A 20,670-nucleotide genomic window follows, 5' to 3' on the forward strand; every position below is an offset into this window, starting at 1 on the left:
TTATAACTCATAAATTCATAACAAATGCTTTAGTTTTCTGAATCCAAAATTAAATAAAACCAAACACCAAATCAAAGATGCTAATCCCAAAAATAAATAAAAAGAAAATACCAAATCACACTTCTTGTTCTTCAACTTTATCACCAACAAGCGACAAAAAGATGGGGATTTCTCTTTTCCAACATCAATTTCATCTTCTGCAAATAAGAATAATAGAAGTTAGTTAAATATATATTGAAACCTAAAACTCCAAAATGTATGATAATGTGAACAAATACATATAGGCAAAACTATGAAGAACCCATGGCGGAAAATAGATCTTCTTCTTCGGTGGAAAGTGAGTTTTCAAACTTCTTATGATGGCTCGAAGAAGCTCCACCGGTGTAGATCGAAGGCGCTTAGGAGACCGGAAGCATCATCGACCCTGAAACCACCATCATCGGAGCTACGTAACGTCAAATAGCCTTCTCTCTCTCACACTCTCTCTCTATCTCAATATTTTAGGTGAAAACAGAAATGGGGACTTAGGGTTGCGGGTCTTTAAAATTCCGCTGGTTAACCTGTAGCCCATCCCGCTTTCGGCCCGTCCCGCTTTGAGCCCGTCCCGCTTTGAGCCCGTCCCGCGAGGCCCGCAATTTTGCGGGCTTACCAAATGGTGGCCCAATCTCACCCCGCAGCAAGTATTTACGGGTCACGCCCGCGGTCCAGGTCCTTAATTGCCATCCCTAACCATATGCAATAAAAAAGAAAACTACATGGATGTTTTATCAAACTCTAATTCTGCATACTAACCTTATAAAGGTGTCCACTTCATAAACCATCGATGTCACATTTTCCTTCTTTTGGTACCCCTGCAACTTGCAATTACTAAGAGTATAACCAGATGACATAAGACTTAAATTATAACTTTTTAATTCTGTCAAACATTAGTGTCATACACTTAGTTTCACTTATGATTTTGGTTACAGTAAAACTTTTATAAATTAATAATGCTCGAACTTTGAAATTTTATTAATTTATAGAAATATTAATTTACAAAAGTTTTTTTATTTAAATTTTTTATTTTTGGATATATTTATTGTAAGATAAGAAAAATATTTGATTTTCGTATATAGACATTAATTGTTATTTTTTTTGAAATTTGACATTTATATTAATTTTATTATATTATTTGGTGTATATAATATATATTGCATAGAAAATAAATGTGGTTTTAGATATAATTTTACTAAATCTCATCAAAAATATATTAAGTGTTAGTAAAGTATAAAGATAATTCCATTGTGAATATAAAATCAAACAATATAACATTAGGTTTTTACTTATATAAAATATGTATACATAGAAATTATTAATTTATAATTTTAATGGGACCATATATTTACATAAAATTTTCTAAAAAATTATTATCTTATTATTTTATCGATTTGTATCAAATATTGAACCGACTCAAATTGGGACCGATAAAATTTATTAATTTATAAAGATTATTAATTTATCGAGTATTAATTTATAGAAATTCTACTGAGAAAATGTTCTCATAAATAAATAGTTTCTTGCCATACATTTTTATACCACTGTACAAACTACAAAGTCCATTGGGATATTTTGAGTGTCTGAACCGAGTATGCAATTGGGGTTTAAAATTCAACATATCTTCTGAAAAAGGCAAGCGTTTATGAGGCAGTTAAACCCCCAATTGGCAAGAAGGTGCATTTTCGCTTAAACCCTAGTATCACAATTTCTTGACACAGCAGCCATGTACAGGTCAAAAGCAGTTCTGTCTTCTCTCCGAAACGCTTACTCAAAGATCTCCACTCGGTCGTATCTAAGCCGAGCTCAGGTAGGTTTCCCCTCAAACTCGTCTTCCATTCAACTCCCATGGCAAGTCCGCTCCTTTTCTTCGAAACCAGAGTGTATGCTTCAGTTAGTACTCGAAAACGCTTGGTCTAAGAAAGTAGAGGAAGAATTGAAGAATCCAGATACGTCTTTAACCCACGAGACTGCAATCTACCTTCTTAGGAAACTAGATAAGCACCCAGAGAAAGCTTACTCCTTTCTCGATTGGGTCATCAGAGAATCAGGTCTTACTCCAAGCTCTCCCCTTTACAGCACGATGCTGAGGATCTTGGTGCTGCAGCAGAGATCCATGAAACGGTTTTGGATGACTCTTACTGATATGAAGCAAGGAGGGTTTTATATGGACGAGGAAACTTACAAGACTCTTTATAGTTTGCTTACCAAGGCCGACGCTGCTGCTTTGGCTCATTTCTATGAGAGGATGCTTAAGGACAACGCAGTTTCTGATGTTGCGGGTAGTGTTTCCGCTGCTGTTTCGAAAGCTGATTGGAGTTGTGAGGTTGAGAGGGAGCTGCAGGAGATGAAACTCCCTTTCTCGGATAATTTTGTTATCAGGGTGTTGAAGGAGCTGAGGGAACATCCCTTGAAAGCTTTGGCGTTTTTTCATTGGGTTGGTGGTGGTACTTCTTCTGGTTATAGGCACGGTACTGTTACGTATAACGCAGCCTTGAGGGTTTTGGCTAGGCCTAGTTCGGTCGCGGAGTTTTGGAGTGTTGTCCATGAGATGAAGACCGCAGGGCATGAGGTTGATCTTGACACTTATATAAAGGTTTCAAGACAGTTTCAGAAGTCTAGAATGATGGTGGAGGCTGTTCAGCTTTACGAGTTTATGATGGACGGTCCTTTCAAGCCATCTGTTCAAGATTGTAGTCTTCTTTTGAGGTCCTTATCGGCTGGTCCCAGTCCAGATTTGGATTTGGTGTTTCGGGTTTCCAGGAAGTATGAATCAACTGGGAAGTCTCTCTCGAAGGCTGTGTACGATGGAATCCACAGGTCGTTAACTAGCGTAGCGAGGTTTGAAGAAGCTGAAGAAATCATGAAGGCTATGAGAGATGCGGGTTATGAGCCGGATAACATCACTTACAGCCAGCTCGTGTTTGGTCTTTGTAAAGCTAACAGGTTAGAAGAAGCGCGTGGAGTTGTAGATCAAATGGAAGCGCAAGGATGCTTTCCGGACATAAAAACATGGACTATTCTCATCCAAGGGCACTGCAAGAACAACGAAGTTGATAAGGCCTTTGCCTGTTTTGCGAATATGCTAGAGAAAGGGTTTGATATCGACTCTGATCTGCTTGATGTCTTGGTAGGTGGGTTTCTCAGCCAAAACAGGATCGAGGGAGCTTGCAAATTCCTAATGGAGATGGTGAGAAATGCCAATGTAAAGCCTTGGCAAACCACTTACAAGGGTCTTATAGACAAGCTGCTCGAAATCAAGAAGGGCGATGAGGCGCTGGATCTTCTAGAGATGATGAAGAAGCAAAATTACCCTGCGTATGCAGAGCCTTTTGATGGATACCTTGCAAAGTTTGGGACTTTGGAAGATGCTAAGAAGTTCTTGGATGTGCTAAGCTCGAAGGATTCGCCTTCCTTTGCAGCCTATTTTCATGTTGTTGAAGCTTTCTACCGAGGAGGAAGACTCGCTGATGCGAAAAACCTTGTCTTCATATCTCCCCATCACTTTAAAACACACCCTAAAATCACTGCACTCTTTGGCGCAGCTTGAAGTAAAACCTCAAGATGTAGGCTTTGTGATGGAATTGAAGGATGTCTTCGCCCATTCACGAATGGAAAATTCGATTTTTCATTCAGATAATGCAGTTATGGAACTATTTTTTTCACCTTAAATGCGGTTATTTTCATAATTCATTTCACCAATTGTAATAGAAGTGCTGAATATGAATTTATAGACTTTTGAGTGATTGTTATTTTTTTCGTTCCATCATCGATGTGTTTTTGGCAAAACATTTCGAAGATGTGTGAATTTATTGAATCCCCGTAGATTATCCTTCGATTGATTTGATTTTGCCTTGCTGAAATCTAAAATTAAGACTCAGGACAACGGTTAAGGTATCTCTAACTCCATTCTATTTTTTATTCTAAAATGTAACGAAATGAAATATGGAATAAGATATAGTTTAACCCAATTTTATATCTGATTCTATAATGGTGTTTACTCCATAAATAGAGTATTCTATTTTTTTTTTTGTTCATTACTCCATTATAGAGTCAGATATGAAGTTGTGTTGAAGTAATTTTACTCTATTTTCTTTTTTTATTCCTTTTTGGAAAAAAAAATGAAAAATGAAGTTTTACATTGAAGATGCTCTAAGGACTAGAGAGCAATTGATCGTCACTCTCTTTTCTTGAAGATAATAAATAACGTCTAAATATAGGAATTTTGATAGTAGAAATGTGTTTCTCTGATGTATTCTCTTACTTTTTATTCTAAAAAAACTGTTTTAAATTTATTTATTTATTTTGTAATTAACACTTTTTACTTACAAATGATGATAATTAACTTCATACATTTTATTTTTGGAAAATTTTCATAAAACTGCATTATTATTTAAATAAACTTTTTACTAGAAAAAGTTATTATACAAAATAATAAAAAAAAAGACATTATTTAATCAACAAAATTACTATAAGTTTCTCATAAATGATTAATTAATGTATTATAGAGTGAAAGATAAGTTTTTTTTTACTTTACTTTTCTAAATCTACTTAAACATTTTTGAAAGCGGCTATCTTCATCATCAGGTATTTGGAGTTTAGAGGTATTTGGAGTTTAGGAGATGGAGCTTCTCTTCCAAATCTTTCGAACTCTAATTGGTACGTCGAGATCATGTTCATCTTAAATGATCAGTATTATGTAAAATTATTTTTTTTTTTTTTTTTTTTTGACAGCAAAGAATTTACAGACTCATGATGACTCTGTAAACCAAATCGGTAACTCCGCATCCATGTGAACGACAAAGGACGATTGTTTCCTAGCACTGCGTGCTAGACTATCTGCCCGAAGATTCGCTGTCCGAGGTACATGAACTATATCAGAGTTGAGGAAACTTCCTTTGAGAAGCTTTATGTCCTCCAAATAGCTTTCGAATGCTGGCCATTCTTCTGGTTCCGAAACCATCTTCACCAATTGAGAACAATCCGTTGCAAACGTTACCTGAAACTGTCTTAAATTCTTCATACATTCCATTGCCCAAATCAACGCCTCTATCTCCGAATGAAGGGGTGAAAGACATGCCCTTACATTCCTTGCCCCTAGCAGCCCATCAAACCCTGGTAAAGTACTATACCAGCCTTGTCCTGAGAACGTATCCTTATCCTTCCATGAACCATCCATAAAACACCATCGACCTTGTGTCACTAGGGGAACATTGATCGGTACCGAAAGCCCTCTCGTTGGGTCATTTCCCACCTGTGCTTCTGCCCAAAGTGATGATTCTATTTCAGCTAATTGAAGAGTATCCCTCGGATCCATATCCAAATTACTGAAAACTTTGTTATTTCGAGCTTTCCAAATATACCATAGAATCCATGCAAACTGATGATCATCCATCTTTGGCCGGACTCTCCAAAATAGATGATCCATATTAGCAAACAATGAAGAAGTAGGAAAAAAATTCGGAGCTGACGGAATCTTGGATAATGCCCACACTTGGCGTGCCGGTGGACATTCAAAAAATACATGGTTAATTGATTCTTCAGGCTCTCCGCATCGAGCACAAAATGTATCTCCATTTATCCCTCTTGCCTTGAGGTTTTTCATTACCGATATACATCCTGAGAGAAGTTGCCATAAAAAATGCCTTATTTTTGGGGGACACCGAACTTTCCAACAGAAAGCTTTAAGTATATCCACTGTAGGGCCATAAAAAACTGGTGGTTTTTCCTTATCCGGATAAATCCGTTCCACTTGATAGCCTGATTGGACTGAATATTTTCCAGTTTTAGTAAAATGCCATCCATTCCTATCCTCAAACTGATTCCTACTTAAAGGAATACTTTCAATTATTTTCGCATCCGCAGGATCCACAAGAGTCCTAATTACCTGTAAATTCCATGAGCGAGATTCCGAATTTATGAGGGAATCCACTGTAAGGTCCGGATAAAAGTTGGGGAAATTTTTGGTTGCTGGTCTCGGGCGAGTGGCTGGGATCCAAGGATCATTCCATACAGAGATAGACGAACCTGTTCCCACCCGTTTAATTAGTCCTTTACAAACCAGAGATCTAGCAGAAATGATACTCCTCCAGCCATATGACGGAGAAGAAGAACGAATCGGTTCCAGGGGTGAAGCATTCCTGTAATACCGTCCTTTGAAGACTCTTGAGAATAGAGTATTTGGTTTTTCCATCAGTCTCCATAGTTGCTTTCCAAGCATTGCCGTATTAAAATCCATAAGATCCTTGAAACCTAACCCACCGTTATCTTTGGTTTCACATAATTTATCCCATGATTTCCAATGCATACCTTTAGAACTTCCTCCTGGGCTCCACCAAAACCGAGCAACTGCGCTTGTTAATTTTTGAACTGTAGTCTTCGGTAACCGATAAACAGACATAACATGATTGGGCAAAGCCGTCACCACCGATTTAATAATTACCTCTTTTCCTCCTTTAGTAAAAAATCGGAATGTCCATCCATTAACCCTATTATTCAAACGTTCCTGAACAAAACCAAAAACCTGTACCTTAGACCCTCCAAGACTTTCTGGCAACCCCAAATAGGATCCCATGCCTCCTATGTTTTGGATTCCCAGAATATCTCTCAACTCTTGACGAATTGATTCTTCAATCTTATGCCCAAATTGAATTGAGGACTTCTGGAAATTAATTTGTTGCCCTGAGACAGCCTCATATTCCTGTAAAATCCTAAGAATAGTTTGACACTCCTCCTTGTTTGCCTTACAAAAGAATAGACTATCATCTGCAAATAGCAAATGAGAGATTGCTGGACACGCTCGCGCCACCTTTAAACCAGTAAGTTGTTTCTCTCTCTCTGCCCTCTTAATATTCGCTATTAATGCCTCAGTGCACATAATGAATAAATACGGAGACAGAGGATCCCCCTGCCGTAGACCTCGTTGAGGAATAATAAGTCCCTGTGGCTGCCCATTGATAAGTACCCTATATTGGACCGAAGAGATACATTCCAGCATCAAATTAACCCATCGAGGATCAAATCCCATTCTGTGTAAAAGTGCCACAATGAATTTCCACTCAATCCTATCATATGCCTTACTCATATCCGTTTTGATTGCCATAAATTTGTTCTGACATGACTTATTTGTCCTCAGTCCATGAAACATTTCCTGCGCGATAAGTATATTATCCGATATTAACCTACCCGCCACAAATGCCGATTGTGTCTCCGAAATCAGTCTTGGTAGGCAAATTTTCAATCGTTGACATAAAACCTTCGAGATAATCTTATAACCAACATTACAAAGGCTTATCGGCCGTAATTCCGTCATCCTTGTGGGTCTCTCTACTTTCGGAATCATACAAATATTAGTCATATTTAAACGTTGATCCATATTTCCTGTGAGAAGAAAATTGTTCACCAGCTCAACCACATCCCTCTTAATTATATGCCATGAGTGCTGAAAAAAAAGAGCTGTCATCCCGTCCGGTCCTGGCGCTTTCTCTGGATGCATCATAAATAAAGCTTGTCGGACCTCTTCCTCCGTTGCCATTCGCAGCAAATTTTGATTCATTCGGGGAGAAATAGATGGTACTATCTCCTCCAAAAAACTATCAAATTCCGTTGGATCCGTGGTCGTAAACAGACTCTCAAAGTAATCAACCGCCACCTTCTCAACCCCTTTCTCATCTGTTATCCAGTTACCTGTTTCATCATGAAGACCCACTATTTTGTTACGAACCCTACGCTGCTTCGTCAAAGCATGATAAAATTTAGTATTTAGATCTCCAGATGAGTACCACATATTCCTGCTTTTCTGGTGCCAATATTCCTCCTCATCCTTATAAGCCTCCTGCAATTTCCTAGAAACCTCAATAATCTCCTCTTGAGACCGATTATTATCCATTTGCACGTCTTCAAGTGCCTGTTGAAGCTTCTGTATTTTATCTTTTCCATATGGTTGATTATCTTTACGCCAAGTAGATATTTCATGGCGACAATTAGTAATTTTGGTAACAAGATCTCCTAGTTGTCCTTCCTGACTCCCCGTCCAGCCTGTTACAATCGACTCCATAAGACCCTCTTGGCCAATCCATCTTTTGTCAAATCTAAATTGCCCCCTTCTTTTCTTTATAAATTTATCCTCTAAGAAAGCCAACACTGGGCGATGGTCAGATCCCACCATCTTTAGATACTCTGTATAAGAACATGGGAAAAGCGTATGCCATTCCTCATTTGCCAAAGCTCGATCCAAACGACATCTGATCGTCACTGCTCCTTTCCCTTTGCCCCTTCTTCCTTGCCAAGACATTGTATTTCCTCGAGCCGGAAATTCTAGTAAACCACTATTCCTTATCATATTATTGAACGGGATAAATGAAGTAGCACAACGAAGAGAACCCCCATCCTTTTCATGATTCCCAGTAATTTCATTTAGATCCCCAATAATAAACCAAGGTTCTGATCTTGCCAAACCAAATCGGGTTAGTCTCTCCCATACTTGTTCTCTTAGTTTTGGCACCGGATCCCCATAAACAAAAGTAAGAAAGACTTGTTTTCCTTTAACCACCGCCTCAATATCTATCATTCTATTGCTAGAATATAAAATCTTCACCTGATACTCATTATAATAAAAAAGAGCTAAACCACCGCTCCTCCCATTAGGATCCACAGTAATCACACTATCATATCCAAAGTGTGATTGAAACCCTTGTACAAACTCGAACTCCTGTTTCGTTTCAGATAAAAATAAAAAATCCGGTTTGTGTTTATGCCATGTCTCCCGAAGATAACTTATGGTCCAATGACTCCCAAGTCCTCTACAATTCCAGCTTAAAATTTTCATATATATAATAATATCTTGTATTGCTCTCTCGAGCCCAAAATTTGGGTTTAAAGATACCCATCCATTTTATAATCCCAATAAAACAGTACCAAGCACCCATCCCTACCGACGCCCAAACAAACCATCTGGACCCCTTATGCTGATACTTGCATTCCACGCTACATCCGTACAGTCGCTCAAATACAATACTTGACAACTTAATCCTCAAGCTCAGAAATAAGACATTCATAATTATTCCTGCTAATTGATATATTGAGGTGATATATATTAAAAACATACATTTAATTATTTCGTGTAAAGAAATAATAAAACCTCGCATCCTCACATTCCAAATCGCCTTCAGACGAATAAAATTTGAAACCACTCCACTTTCAAGTTTCCAATTGTTCCACGTAGACCAAATTACATGTACCAAAGAAATAGTAACATGCATAATACGTACATAATCAAATGCATTATAGTGATTTCCTAAATGTACGTGGCCTTTGATTTCAACTACCAAATAAACTAATACCCCACAGATAACTCCGCACCACCGAGGACGTAAAGCGTTTTCAACACTCCTGATTACATCTTGAACCCACAAGCTTTGTATACTCACTAGCTCCCACCAAAAGAAAATCATGTTTACTAAACCCTGCCTATGTAAACATATAAATAAACCTAACCACCGATTCAAGATTAGACCGTTAATCCACCATCCTCCGTTAATCCACCAACCTCTGTTCCCATAAAATAATCTACAAACATATATATCAAAGTTCCTGTCTTCAAAAGACTTTAGTACAATAAGAAGGGAATGAGCAAAATAAAACTCATGATATCCACAATTCCAAATCCTCCTCCACAAAACCCTTTTGCCAGAAATCATCAACACGTATTTTTGAATAGAATACCAGGAACTCAATAAACCACTCTTATTCCAATACTCAATAAGAACCAAGAGAAACAGAGCAATGAATACTACCCCCAAACCCATGAAACCAAATAAAACTTCAAAGAAAATTAACTTTAATGATAAAATGAAAGCTTCACCCCCATAAACCCAATCCTTTATTCGTACTCTCATTGTAAATGAGATTTGATCCATAAACCTTAGAACTTTAAGTTAACCGGCTTCGGGATTGAAGGTCCCTTGCTCTCCGGTGGTTTGGTATTGTCTCCATGACGAGTCCCGACCTTAGCTGCTGCTGCTGCAGTTTTCTTCCTTGGTGAAAGAAGCGCAGACGCCATTCTCATTTTAGTACTGCCTGCAGTGCTGTTATTAGGTTTAAATAACCTCTTACGGTGACCCTGTCTCGTCGCCACCTCCCCTGTCCCCAGCTCCTTATTGATGTGCGCATCACCAGCCACCGGTTCTTCGGCATTCTGAAGAAGAACTTTCTCTATCTGAGCCTCAGAATCTTGCTCAAACTCCTCTTCTGAGAGAGTTTGAAACTCTTCCTCTGCCTCCAAATCAACACCACTCGCCATCATCGCCGCATTAATAGCCTCAATTTCCATCTCAATATCGTCAAAAGGCTCATCATGTTTCTCCATCAATCCTTGCACTGCAAGTAAATTCTTCTCCTCCTCCATAGCCTCCACGACCACCTCCGATCCTTCCGCCTGGGTTTTAGCAAGTTCCATTTGAAATTCTGCAGACGGCAATGTGGCATCAGCATCTTCATTCATCGTGATCTCCCCTTCTTCACGTGCCGGATGTACATCCTGATGCTGCCCCTGATCTTCTCTTCGTTGCAGTGGATATGTCTTAGTCGACACCCCTTGAGTACCAGAGCCCACAACTGGAACAGCCTCACGGTATGTAGATTTAACCCGTGAACCTTCCCCATTACCTCTGTAGTTGCCGTGGTGGTTATAAGATCTCCTATTACCCCGCTCAGGTACCTTCACCCACTTAGAATCAGGTGCCTCCCCCATCTTTCCCTTGCCCTTTCCATAATACTCCTTACAATCTCTTTCTCTGTTCTGTTGGGCCGTATTGCCGTTAATGACCACACCCTTATAGCTCCGAGCTCGCTCTTCATGTTTCACGCCATCAGTCCATCCCCCATTACCTTCTCTATGCTCCCTCCTTCTCTCTGGTTCCGCCTTCGTGTTCTTCTCATCAAGAGGGCATATCTCCTCCTTGTGACAAAGACTCCCGCATCCCTTGCAATAACCGAAGAGCTTCTCGTAACGGAGAGATACCGCCACCTCCTCTTCCTCGTAGAATTCTCCTCCTTTGAAATCTATCGACGTTTCAAAGCATAGTTCTTTGAAAGCGTCAATTATAACTTGAACTCGGTTTTGAACCACATCTACATCCACCACTCTCCCCAAAGCACCACCAATACTCTCCAGAGTAGGAGCGGTCCTAAATTCAAGGGGAAGACCAAAAACTCTGATCCAAAACGGGATCTCCGAAGGGAAATCCTTGAGTTGCTTTGGTTGCCACTTCGCCAATGCCAGCATCCAGTAGTCGAAGTGATATGGTTGCTGCCTCAACACAGCGTCAAGCTCCTCTTCCGTCATGAAGTCAAACTGAAACTTGCCAAAGCCCAAGTCACTACCCGTAACCCTTTCTTCCAATTTCCAAATCTTCGGGAGATTTGTAAACAAAGCCTTCATCTCTTGTTCCACGGGATTCATGCACCGTCCAATCAGAGTTTTGGAATAGGTTCTGATAAGCGCAGAGTTGTCGAAATGCGCCACTGAAATCTTCAACCTCTTCCGCTTGCCGTCCCCGTTCCTCTGCTCCTCACCATTACTCAACAAATTACTCTGCGCCATTAAAACACCACAAAGAGAGCCCTTTAGAACTTTACTATAATAAGATGAGATAAGAATGATATTCCAACGAAAGGTGACTTCCATCTTATTATATAGTGCCCAATTTTCCATATTCACCATCCTACAATAAACTCCCACGATCTCGTATCCCTGAAAATTGAAATCTGCCAATCTTACTTTCTCCAAAAACCGTAAACCCCATATCCTCCGTATATAATTGAGATCACTCCCAATTAAATAAAAGCAAAAGACTAAAGGATCGCAATCCATTATACAACCTGTATTGATTGAGCAATCTGTTGTAGTGATAGCCGAAATCCGTCGCCCTTCGATCCCAATCTTTATTTTCCTTAAAATTCCGCCCATCCCCTTTCTAATACCAAAATCGAATCCCCATCGGCCCGAGATGCAGCCCTGATACGCCGTCGCACAACCCTGATCTTTCCTGAACGGACCGATCCAATCTCCGGTACCAATCCCCGGTTCCCATCGTCGCGAAAACATTGAACCCTAGATCTCCCGTTTCTATGTAAAATTATTTATGTTGTCATTATATCATATAACTTTTTTTTTTCAAAAACATACTTATCCTTTCACAATAGCAAAATGTGATTTTAAACCTCTGAATGCATGTTCTAAATTATTTCTACATGTTTTTTGTTTTGGCACAAATTTTTTTATTTGGACATACAATAGAAACACCATAAATTAGTATTCAAATAATTAATAAACATGGTAAATTAATAAATTTAGAAGTCCTGAGTTAAGCCGGAGTAACATATGACTTAATTCGATAAGATAATAAAATAATAATTTTAAAAAATTGTTATATAAATATAAACATTAATTAATAATTAATGTATATAAAGCTTATATAAATATAAAAATATATTGTATAGTTTGTTTTTATTCACATTAAATTTTAACCTTTAATTTTTTCCTAAATGTATTGATGTATTTTTCATGTTATTTTGTCATTTTAAACCTATAAATTCATTTACATTTATGGTGCATATTTTCTATACACCAAATAGTCAAATAAGAATAACATAAAAAATTTATATGTTAATCAATACAATACATATACATAAAATAAACTATTTTCTTAGTTTCTCATAAAAACATAATTCAAAATATATAAATTCCGTAAATTAACAATCCTATAAATTAATAAATTATCAACACTACAAGAAAACAGCGGTATTCTGACGGACATTCCGACGGAAAATGAAATCCTCGGAATATCCCAAGGAATTTCCGAGGAAATTCCGAGGAAACACAAAATTTGGTTTCCTCGGAATTTCCTCGGAATATACCGACGGAATTCCGAGGAAATATCAATCCGTCGGAATATTCCGAGGAAATTCCGAGGAAAAATGTGTTCCTCGGAAAAAACCGATGAATTCCGAGGAAATATTCTAGCCGTTGGAGAGCCGTTGGGGGATTTTACAAAATTCCGAGGAAATTCCGACGAACTAGCCCTTGGTGTCGGAAATCCGTCGGAATTTCCTCGGTCTTTCGGCAGGATTTAAACTATAAATACAAGCACTCCTCTTCCTCTTCATTCACTCCATATCTTCATCCTCCCTCTTACTCTATTTACACATGAATTTGATTCATAAAAAAATATGTCTTCTTCAAATTATTTTCGTTCTTGGATCGATCGACCTCATTTGGATCCGAACACGAGATTGCTTACGGAAGAATACCAACGAGGTATAACCGAATTCATGGGGTTAGTTCACCGACAACCGGAAGCAAAAACATGTATGTTAAGATGTCCTTGCGCTAATTGTAAAAATAGAAAGGTTATTAAAGAGTGGGATGTTTGGACTCATCTATATTTGAGTGGGTTTACACGAAGTTACAAAATTTGGTATCATCATGGGGAAACTGATTATGAACATGGTAGTACTAGCGAACCTCAGCCAGCGGTTAGATTAAAAGAACCAATTAGAACGGATGTAGATTATGGTGTAGGTACTGAGCAGATGGTAAATGATCATTTTAGAGGGGAAGATTTACCCAATGCAGAAGCTAGGAGATTTTATGATATGTTGGATGCTGGAAAGCAACCATTGTACGAAGGTTGCAGAGAAAATGATGGCGAGCCGGTTGATGATCTCGCCCTAATGAGGAGGGCGTATACCAACAAGAAGACCGGCCAGATTGATGATGGTCTTGTGAGGGACGTGGTCGACTTGGTCCAAGCTCAGATGGTAGACGAAGTGTCTCAGCTTCAAACCGAGGATGACGCTTCGACGGCTTCGACCAACTTGTCCCGGTTTCGAATCAACGAAATCGTTGAATCCGTAAGTTTTTTTTTTTAAAAGTTCAATTCATTTATTTCTTGGTTTAAATTTGTAAATTTGGCTATTTTCTATTCAGTCGGTTCCAAAGAAGAAGGGACGTTTGGTCGGTTTGGGTCGTCGCACCCGGTCGGTTCCTCCTTCTTCTGCACCACCGCCCTTTGTTGATCCAGAAGTACTTACGGCTCAGTTGAAGGACAAGGATGATCGCATATCTTTGTTGGAGACCCAGATGACGGCTCAACAGGCGGGCTATGAGGCACAGAAGAGGCTGAACCAGCAAATGATGGAGATGATGCAGAGGATGTACCCGAACGAGGTGTTCCCGGATGTGCCAGACCTGTAGTTTTTTTTTTTTTCTAAAAACTCGGAATGTTTTATTTTTATTTGTGAAACTTTGAATATTAATTAATATGATTTCAATTTTAATTTTAATTTTATATTTTCGAATTTAAATTTCAAAAATTTTATTTTTTTTAAAAAATTAATATTTTTTACATTCCGAGGAAATTAATTAAATTTTTTACTCGATCGATCGATGCGTTTTTGGACATATATCCATCGATCAATCTGTTTATAAAAAAACGTTCGGAATATACCGAGGAACATCTTCCTCGGAATATACCGAGGGACACCTTTCCTCTGAATATACCGAGGGACATGTTCCTCGGAATATTCCGAGGAAGATGTCCCTCGGTATATTCCGAACGTTTTTTTATAAACGGATCGATCGATAGATATATGTCCAAAAACGCATCGATCGATGAACTTCCGAGGAAATATCCCGACGAAGTTCTCCCTCGGTATATTCCGAGGAGATTTCCGACAAACTAGCGATCCTCAGAATTTGCTCGGAAATTTGTTTCCTCGGAATTCCGTCGGAAAATTCCGAGGGATTTCCGAGGAAAGAAGAAATTCCGAGGAATTATTTCCGAGGACTTGTTTCGTCGGTATGTCGTCGGAATAACGTTATTCCGACGAAATTCCGACGATTTTTTCCCTCAGTATCCTTGCTGTTTTCTTGTAGTGCAAAGTCCCAACATTATTAATTAATTGAATTTTTACTGTATTAGCTTGAATAATTTGCAATATAGTTGACCATTCTGGATATATTTCATCAACTAAATAATAACCTATATTATATTTTTTTTCTTTGAATGAAATAAAAAAGAGTAGCAACACCTTTAGAGAGATTGGAGTAAAGGTGAAAATATACATGCTATACTACGACTTGCATGTTGTCCATCCCAAACAGTGGGATAAAGCACCAACATTTTAAAGTTTTATGAATGTGAGTAATCAAGAAATCTAGAACTTTGGTCATATACATTTTAGATAGGTTAGCTGTCCTACCACTAGTTCAAACATGCATTTATTAATTATGACAAGAAAAACTAAAATAAACATGCATTGGTGTAAAATTTCTTGTGTAAACCTTACAAATGTATTTCATTGTCCTATAAATATCATCATAAGCAAAATATTTATATTCACAACACTAAAGAATTCCAAAATATTTACACTTATGAATAAATATGTCATGTTCTTCTAGATATTTTGTGAAGAAAATAAGTTGTATGTCACATTTATATGAAAATTCTGAACAACCATTTCAAGGTGTTTATCAATCTTCCTATCAATTCTTGGCTAGTGTGGTTGAAGCTTATGAATATGAAAAAGATATAATGTGGAGTGACCATTCCAAAAGCTTAGTTCAGTCTGGGTTCAAACAATTCAAAAACCAATGAATAAATTAAATGCATGCATAAAAAATGTGAAAATAGACGTCTAAATGGGTGTTTCAAAATATTATAAGTATTAATTTTATATTTACATATACTAGAAAAATTGTTTTACCCATGAATATTTGAATAGTTTTATTTTAAATAGTACGAAGAGTAACCAAGCCAAATTAATTCTAAGAGAAGATCAAATGTTTAAAGGAAGTTGGAAATTTGAGCATCTTTGGGATATTATTAAAAATTTAAAAAAATTTCAAGAAGGTATTACCCATATAAAAAAATTTCTAACCCATGTGGTGTTCAGTATACATCTTTGTAATCAGATAATATCAATCTTGATTCTCCAACGCAAGCATCACCAAATTTATCTTATTCTTCACTAAAATTAAATGATTAGAATGAGAATAATAGCTGACCGCAACCACTCGGGGTAAAGAAATCCAAAATAAAACAAAAAATTGTTGATCAAAACTTCATCGATTATCAATACATTAGATGACCAATATTTTGGATATATACCATCATCTAAGTGATAACAAATATTATATCCTTATTTTGAATGTCATGGCGAACAGGATGAGCAATACTTTGAGTAAGATTGGAGAAAAGGTAAGAAATTTTCATCACATTGATATCATTATTAGTCTCTGGCAGTCCAAAATATGCATGTCATATACAAAAATTATAATTAGTTACAACTTCGAGAGTTATAATAGGTGATCCACTACGATCTTCACATTATCCAGCCCAAGCCGTGGGAAAAAGCAATAACAACTTTAGGTCAAACAATGCACACAAATCCCCACCTACAACGTTTTAAAAATATAAAGTTATAGTCATCTATGAACTTTGGTCATATACATTTTAGATAGGTTTGCAGTCCTATCACTAGTGCAAACAGGCATTGGTGTAATTAACTATGACAAAACATAACTAAAACAAACATGCATTAATTTGGTAGTTCATCTAACCACCTTACATCTCTCCAAGCAACCAGATCACTACGATTGGCAACTGAGCCTCAGTACAATGCTAACTACTCTACGAGACACTTTCTGTCACAGTGTTCTTCCATTGGTTTTAGAAATTTTTTTCTCTTGTTCTAAGAGGAGAAACGTGTGGTTGACATGGCGAGCTTTGCAGGTATTTGAAGCTCAAATCTCAACCGTGATGGTGCGATTTGGTCAACTCCATCCCAGTTTCGTAGCTTGTTGCTTGACGTGCTTCGTTAGGGGTTTCGTTTTCTTCTTGTTTGCAGGTTCTTTATCACCTCCTCGGAAGACAGCCATTTTCTCAATCCGATTTCTACTGTCCCTTGGAAAGGGCGTTACTGCGTATTAGACACAGAGTGTCCCACATTGGTAGTTAGAAAAGATCCTAAGCAATATATAAGATAGATGAGTCACTCCACTTATCACCATTTGGTTTTAGGTTGGAAGCCCATCTAGCTTAACATGGTATCAGAGCCCGATCCACGCAGCCCAATCAGATCCACATCGATCTGGCCCAAAGTTGGTCCATCGATCCTTTCCCGAATATTCCGAGATTGACGCTCAAAGAGCCATCATCTCGAGGGGGCGTATTAGACACAAAGTGTCTCACATCGGTAGTTGGAAGGGATCCTAAGCAATATATAAGATAGATGGGTCACTCCACTTATCACCAATTGGTTTTAGGTTGGAAGCTCATCTAGCTTAACACTACGTTGGGTCTTGCGATTCAGGTATGGATTTCACGACTTTTTCTCCTCAAGCTCTTAAATGAAAGGATCGCATAATCGACAATGAAGGAGAAGTGGGAGCTGCGCTCCTTTCTCAGATTAACTTTGGTCAACTAATGAGGAAGAATTTTGATCCGGAGCTGTTGCAAAATGGCTTGTCTGTGTCGTCTCTTTGACGCCTTGTTATAAGATTATTAGTTGTACCGAATTTTGCTTCAAGTTCAGTGTTGTGTTATGTTTCCATTGCCCTTTTTGGGTTGAATAATAAAGTAAATATTTATTCAAAAAAAAAAACTACTCTACGAGTCAAGCTGTTTACGAATATCTTAAGAATGAATCAGTACCGGTACAATGGCATAAGACGGTCTAGATCAAATGAGGATTCTGAAACGTTGTTTTCTCACTTGGTTGTTTGTACTCAACAGGTGCCCGACAAAGGACAGAATCATCATCTGTGATCTTCAAGTTGATCCTTTCTGCTTGCTTTGTAACTCTGTGACTGATTGTCCATACAGTTTTTCGGTGTAGATAACTGAATGTTACGAGTGAAGGTTTTGACGATGACTAGAGAACACATAGTGAGCAAGGGGGTGATCAAGTTTACTTAGAGGCGGTCGTATCCGTTTGGAGTATAAGTGGCGGTCTTGCGTTTTTGCTTACAAATGCAAACTAAAAGAAGTATTTGACGTTGCTATAGTTACTTACATGAACATTTGTAACTCGAGTACCAAAATGTTCCAGGCTGGTCAGTTATGTTGGACAAAAGTGGGCGAGAAATGAAATCTCCAGCTAGAAATGATAAAAGAAAATGAAACAGATGAAACCCAAGATCAGTTCCAAAAAGGGATAAAAGTGCATGGAAGCAAGATGCGTGCGGTGGCTTCAGTCGCAAGATGTTCATCAGTTGGTCAATATGAATTTGGGTGGATTTTTTTTTTTTTAAATAGGGAAGAGTTGTAATGACCTGCTCCCAGGTATTTTTTAATCTGAAGAAAAAAGATCGTGAGAGGTTTAATTATGCAAAGAGTTTATTTTCGAAGTGTGGGAACACTTGTAGTCGGGAAATTTGGGGGTGAATAAGTTTCATTTTCGCCTAAGTGTCAGACCTTCAGTTAGCACATGAAATGAATTCAGAACAGACTGAGTGACAGTAAACCAATCATGGAACGATCGGGCATATGTAAGGAAATAAGAAGACCGCTAAAATAATTAAGTAATGTTCAACTATAGGACTTTGCGGGTTCAAATCAAAGAAGGTTTGGTTAATGATTACTGCAGGATTATTGAAGGAAGGTCGGGTATGCTGAAACTTATAAGGAAAATATTGTATAGATCCATCAAGTTATTGATGGTGATCTTTGACGAAGCCAAATAAGGAAACAAACATTAAGTGTCCAACTTGGTGAGGAAGCTTGGGAAGTCCTATATAAGGACCCTTTGAGCTCTCATTTTTTAGACAGCCAAGAAATGTGAGCTTAGATGGAAGTCAGAGCAGGAACAAGTTGGTAGAGAGAGAAGTTTGACAAGAGGGATGAACGAGGAGGAGCTAAGAAGTTCTTCGTCGGAAAACTCTAGGAAGTTCAAAGTCTTTGAATCCTAGAGATTCATCTAAGGTGAGGGCGTAATTCTTGGCTGCTCAATAATCAGTATTTTATCTTAGTTTGGTTCATTAGGATTGAGATTGTGCGTTAAGGGAATTGTTTATGGAAATTTTGTTCTTTGTTCTTCGAGGTTGTTCTCAAGGATCAAAGAACAATCTTGCGTGTTTAAGATATGTGCATGTTAGATTGTGTGATGATGATATTTTAAGTTGATTTGTTTATGTGACCGAACGTAGAATTGATCTCGAAAGGAATTGGCATGTTAAGTAGAAAAGTCATTAAAACAGATTAAGAATGAGAGTAATTCACAAAATTACGAGATTATACAAACAAGGTTAAATAAGGAAAGTGTTTTCGCTTTAGGCCGTAAAATATGTTATGACTATGTTTTGGCTTCAAGTCGTGTAGTTGGCTTTGGCCGTGTAGTTAGCTTTGTTTGTTTTTAACCTTTAGATGTATGTGGGCTTTGGCCATGATGGACCGTCGGTCGTATATGATTTGGATTGTCGGATTGGTGAAGCTAGGATTGCTGGGTCTTATGTGATGTGAATGTGCCCGCTGAAAATACTAATTTAGATAACAATTCTAGTTTTTTGAAAAGTACTTTTAAAGATTAATCAATAAATAAATTATTTTCTTTATTATATGAAAAATATTTATTTCCTTAAGAAATATATATATATATATATATTATATATAAGAAAAATATAGATTTTCTTGAGAAATAGAAGATTAGGGTGCCAAGTAGATTGTTTGAAACTGGATTTGAGCCATCTGGTACTTATATTCTCATTTATATGTAATGATGCAATGTGTATATAAGTGGAATAGATCGTGTCTACGTAAAATGGGAAGACCATTCATGTGAAATGGAATATTTGATCTTTACTATTTGTTGTATTCTATTATAATTGCAGGACATAGACATTTCATGATATCATAGACATTTCATGATACTATTTGGGGTTAGCATTAACTTTTTCCATGATATCATAGACATTTCATAATTTCACCAATATGTACTATACTATTTATTTAGTTCCATTCTATTTAGGGTTTATATTTGGGTTTATGGTTTATATATGAGTTTGGGGTTTATTGATTATGGTTTAAGGTTAAGTATATAGGGGTTTATGGTAGGATTGTTATATGGTTAATTATTGAGGGGTTTAGGGTTTAGTGATTAGAGTTTAGGATGTATTACTTCCTCTCAAGTCTATTTTCCTTTCCATTTTATATAGTATAGGTGATAGTACAAAATATTATATATTATTTTCATATTTTAATTCAATCTAAAATATTTTACATTTAGATTTGGGTTTAGGAATTCAAGTTTAGGGTTTAATATTTCAGTTTTGGAGGTGTGTTGGGTTTAGGGTTGGTGTTGGGTTTAGGGTTGGATTACAAGAGTAATATTCATACCATGTTAGATAGTATAGAATAATTGTTCAAAATTTAAATATTTATTATTTTTGTTGTTTTCTTTAAAATATTATAACTTTAAATTAAATTTAACATTTGGGTTTGGGTTTAGAGACTCGAGTTTATGGTTTAGTATTTAGGCGTGCAGGTTAGGTTTAGAGTTTATGATTCTTTTTCGTATGAAGATGTTCTGTTTGTTCTATCTGACGTAGTACTTTTATAAATGGAATAGAACACTTAC

The 20,670-nt window shown here is 37.4% G+C and overlaps 2 protein-coding genes across 2 annotated transcripts; one reads left to right on the forward strand and one right to left on the reverse strand.

Annotated features, from left to right (window-relative positions):
* The first annotated feature begins 1,619 nt into the window (after nucleotides 1-1,619).
* On the forward strand, nucleotides 1,620-3,858 carry LOC106376603 (pentatricopeptide repeat-containing protein At3g48250, chloroplastic). The gene has a single exon (XM_013816694.3). It carries the CDS (start codon nucleotides 1,760-1,762, stop codon nucleotides 3,581-3,583), a length of 1,824 nt encoding a protein of 607 aa, XP_013672148.1. The 5' UTR covers nucleotides 1,620-1,759; the 3' UTR covers nucleotides 3,584-3,858.
* Nucleotides 3,859-9,763: 5,905 nt separating this feature from the next.
* Nucleotides 9,764-12,154, reverse strand: LOC125584413. Its single transcript, XM_048752866.1, has 2 exons — nucleotides 11,914-12,154; nucleotides 9,764-11,626 (listed from the first exon to the last, which is right to left on the reverse strand). The coding sequence occupies exon 2, from the start codon at nucleotides 11,492-11,494 to the stop codon at nucleotides 9,956-9,958; it is 1,539 nt and encodes a 512-aa protein (XP_048608823.1). The 5' UTR covers nucleotides 11,495-11,626; nucleotides 11,914-12,154; the 3' UTR covers nucleotides 9,764-9,955.
* Nucleotides 12,155-20,670: the final 8,516 nt, after the last annotated feature.

Source organism: Brassica napus, chromosome C3, assembly GCF_020379485.1.
Source record: "Brassica napus cultivar Da-Ae chromosome C3, Da-Ae, whole genome shotgun sequence".
Lineage (NCBI taxonomy): Eukaryota > Viridiplantae > Streptophyta > Magnoliopsida > Brassicales > Brassicaceae > Brassica > Brassica napus.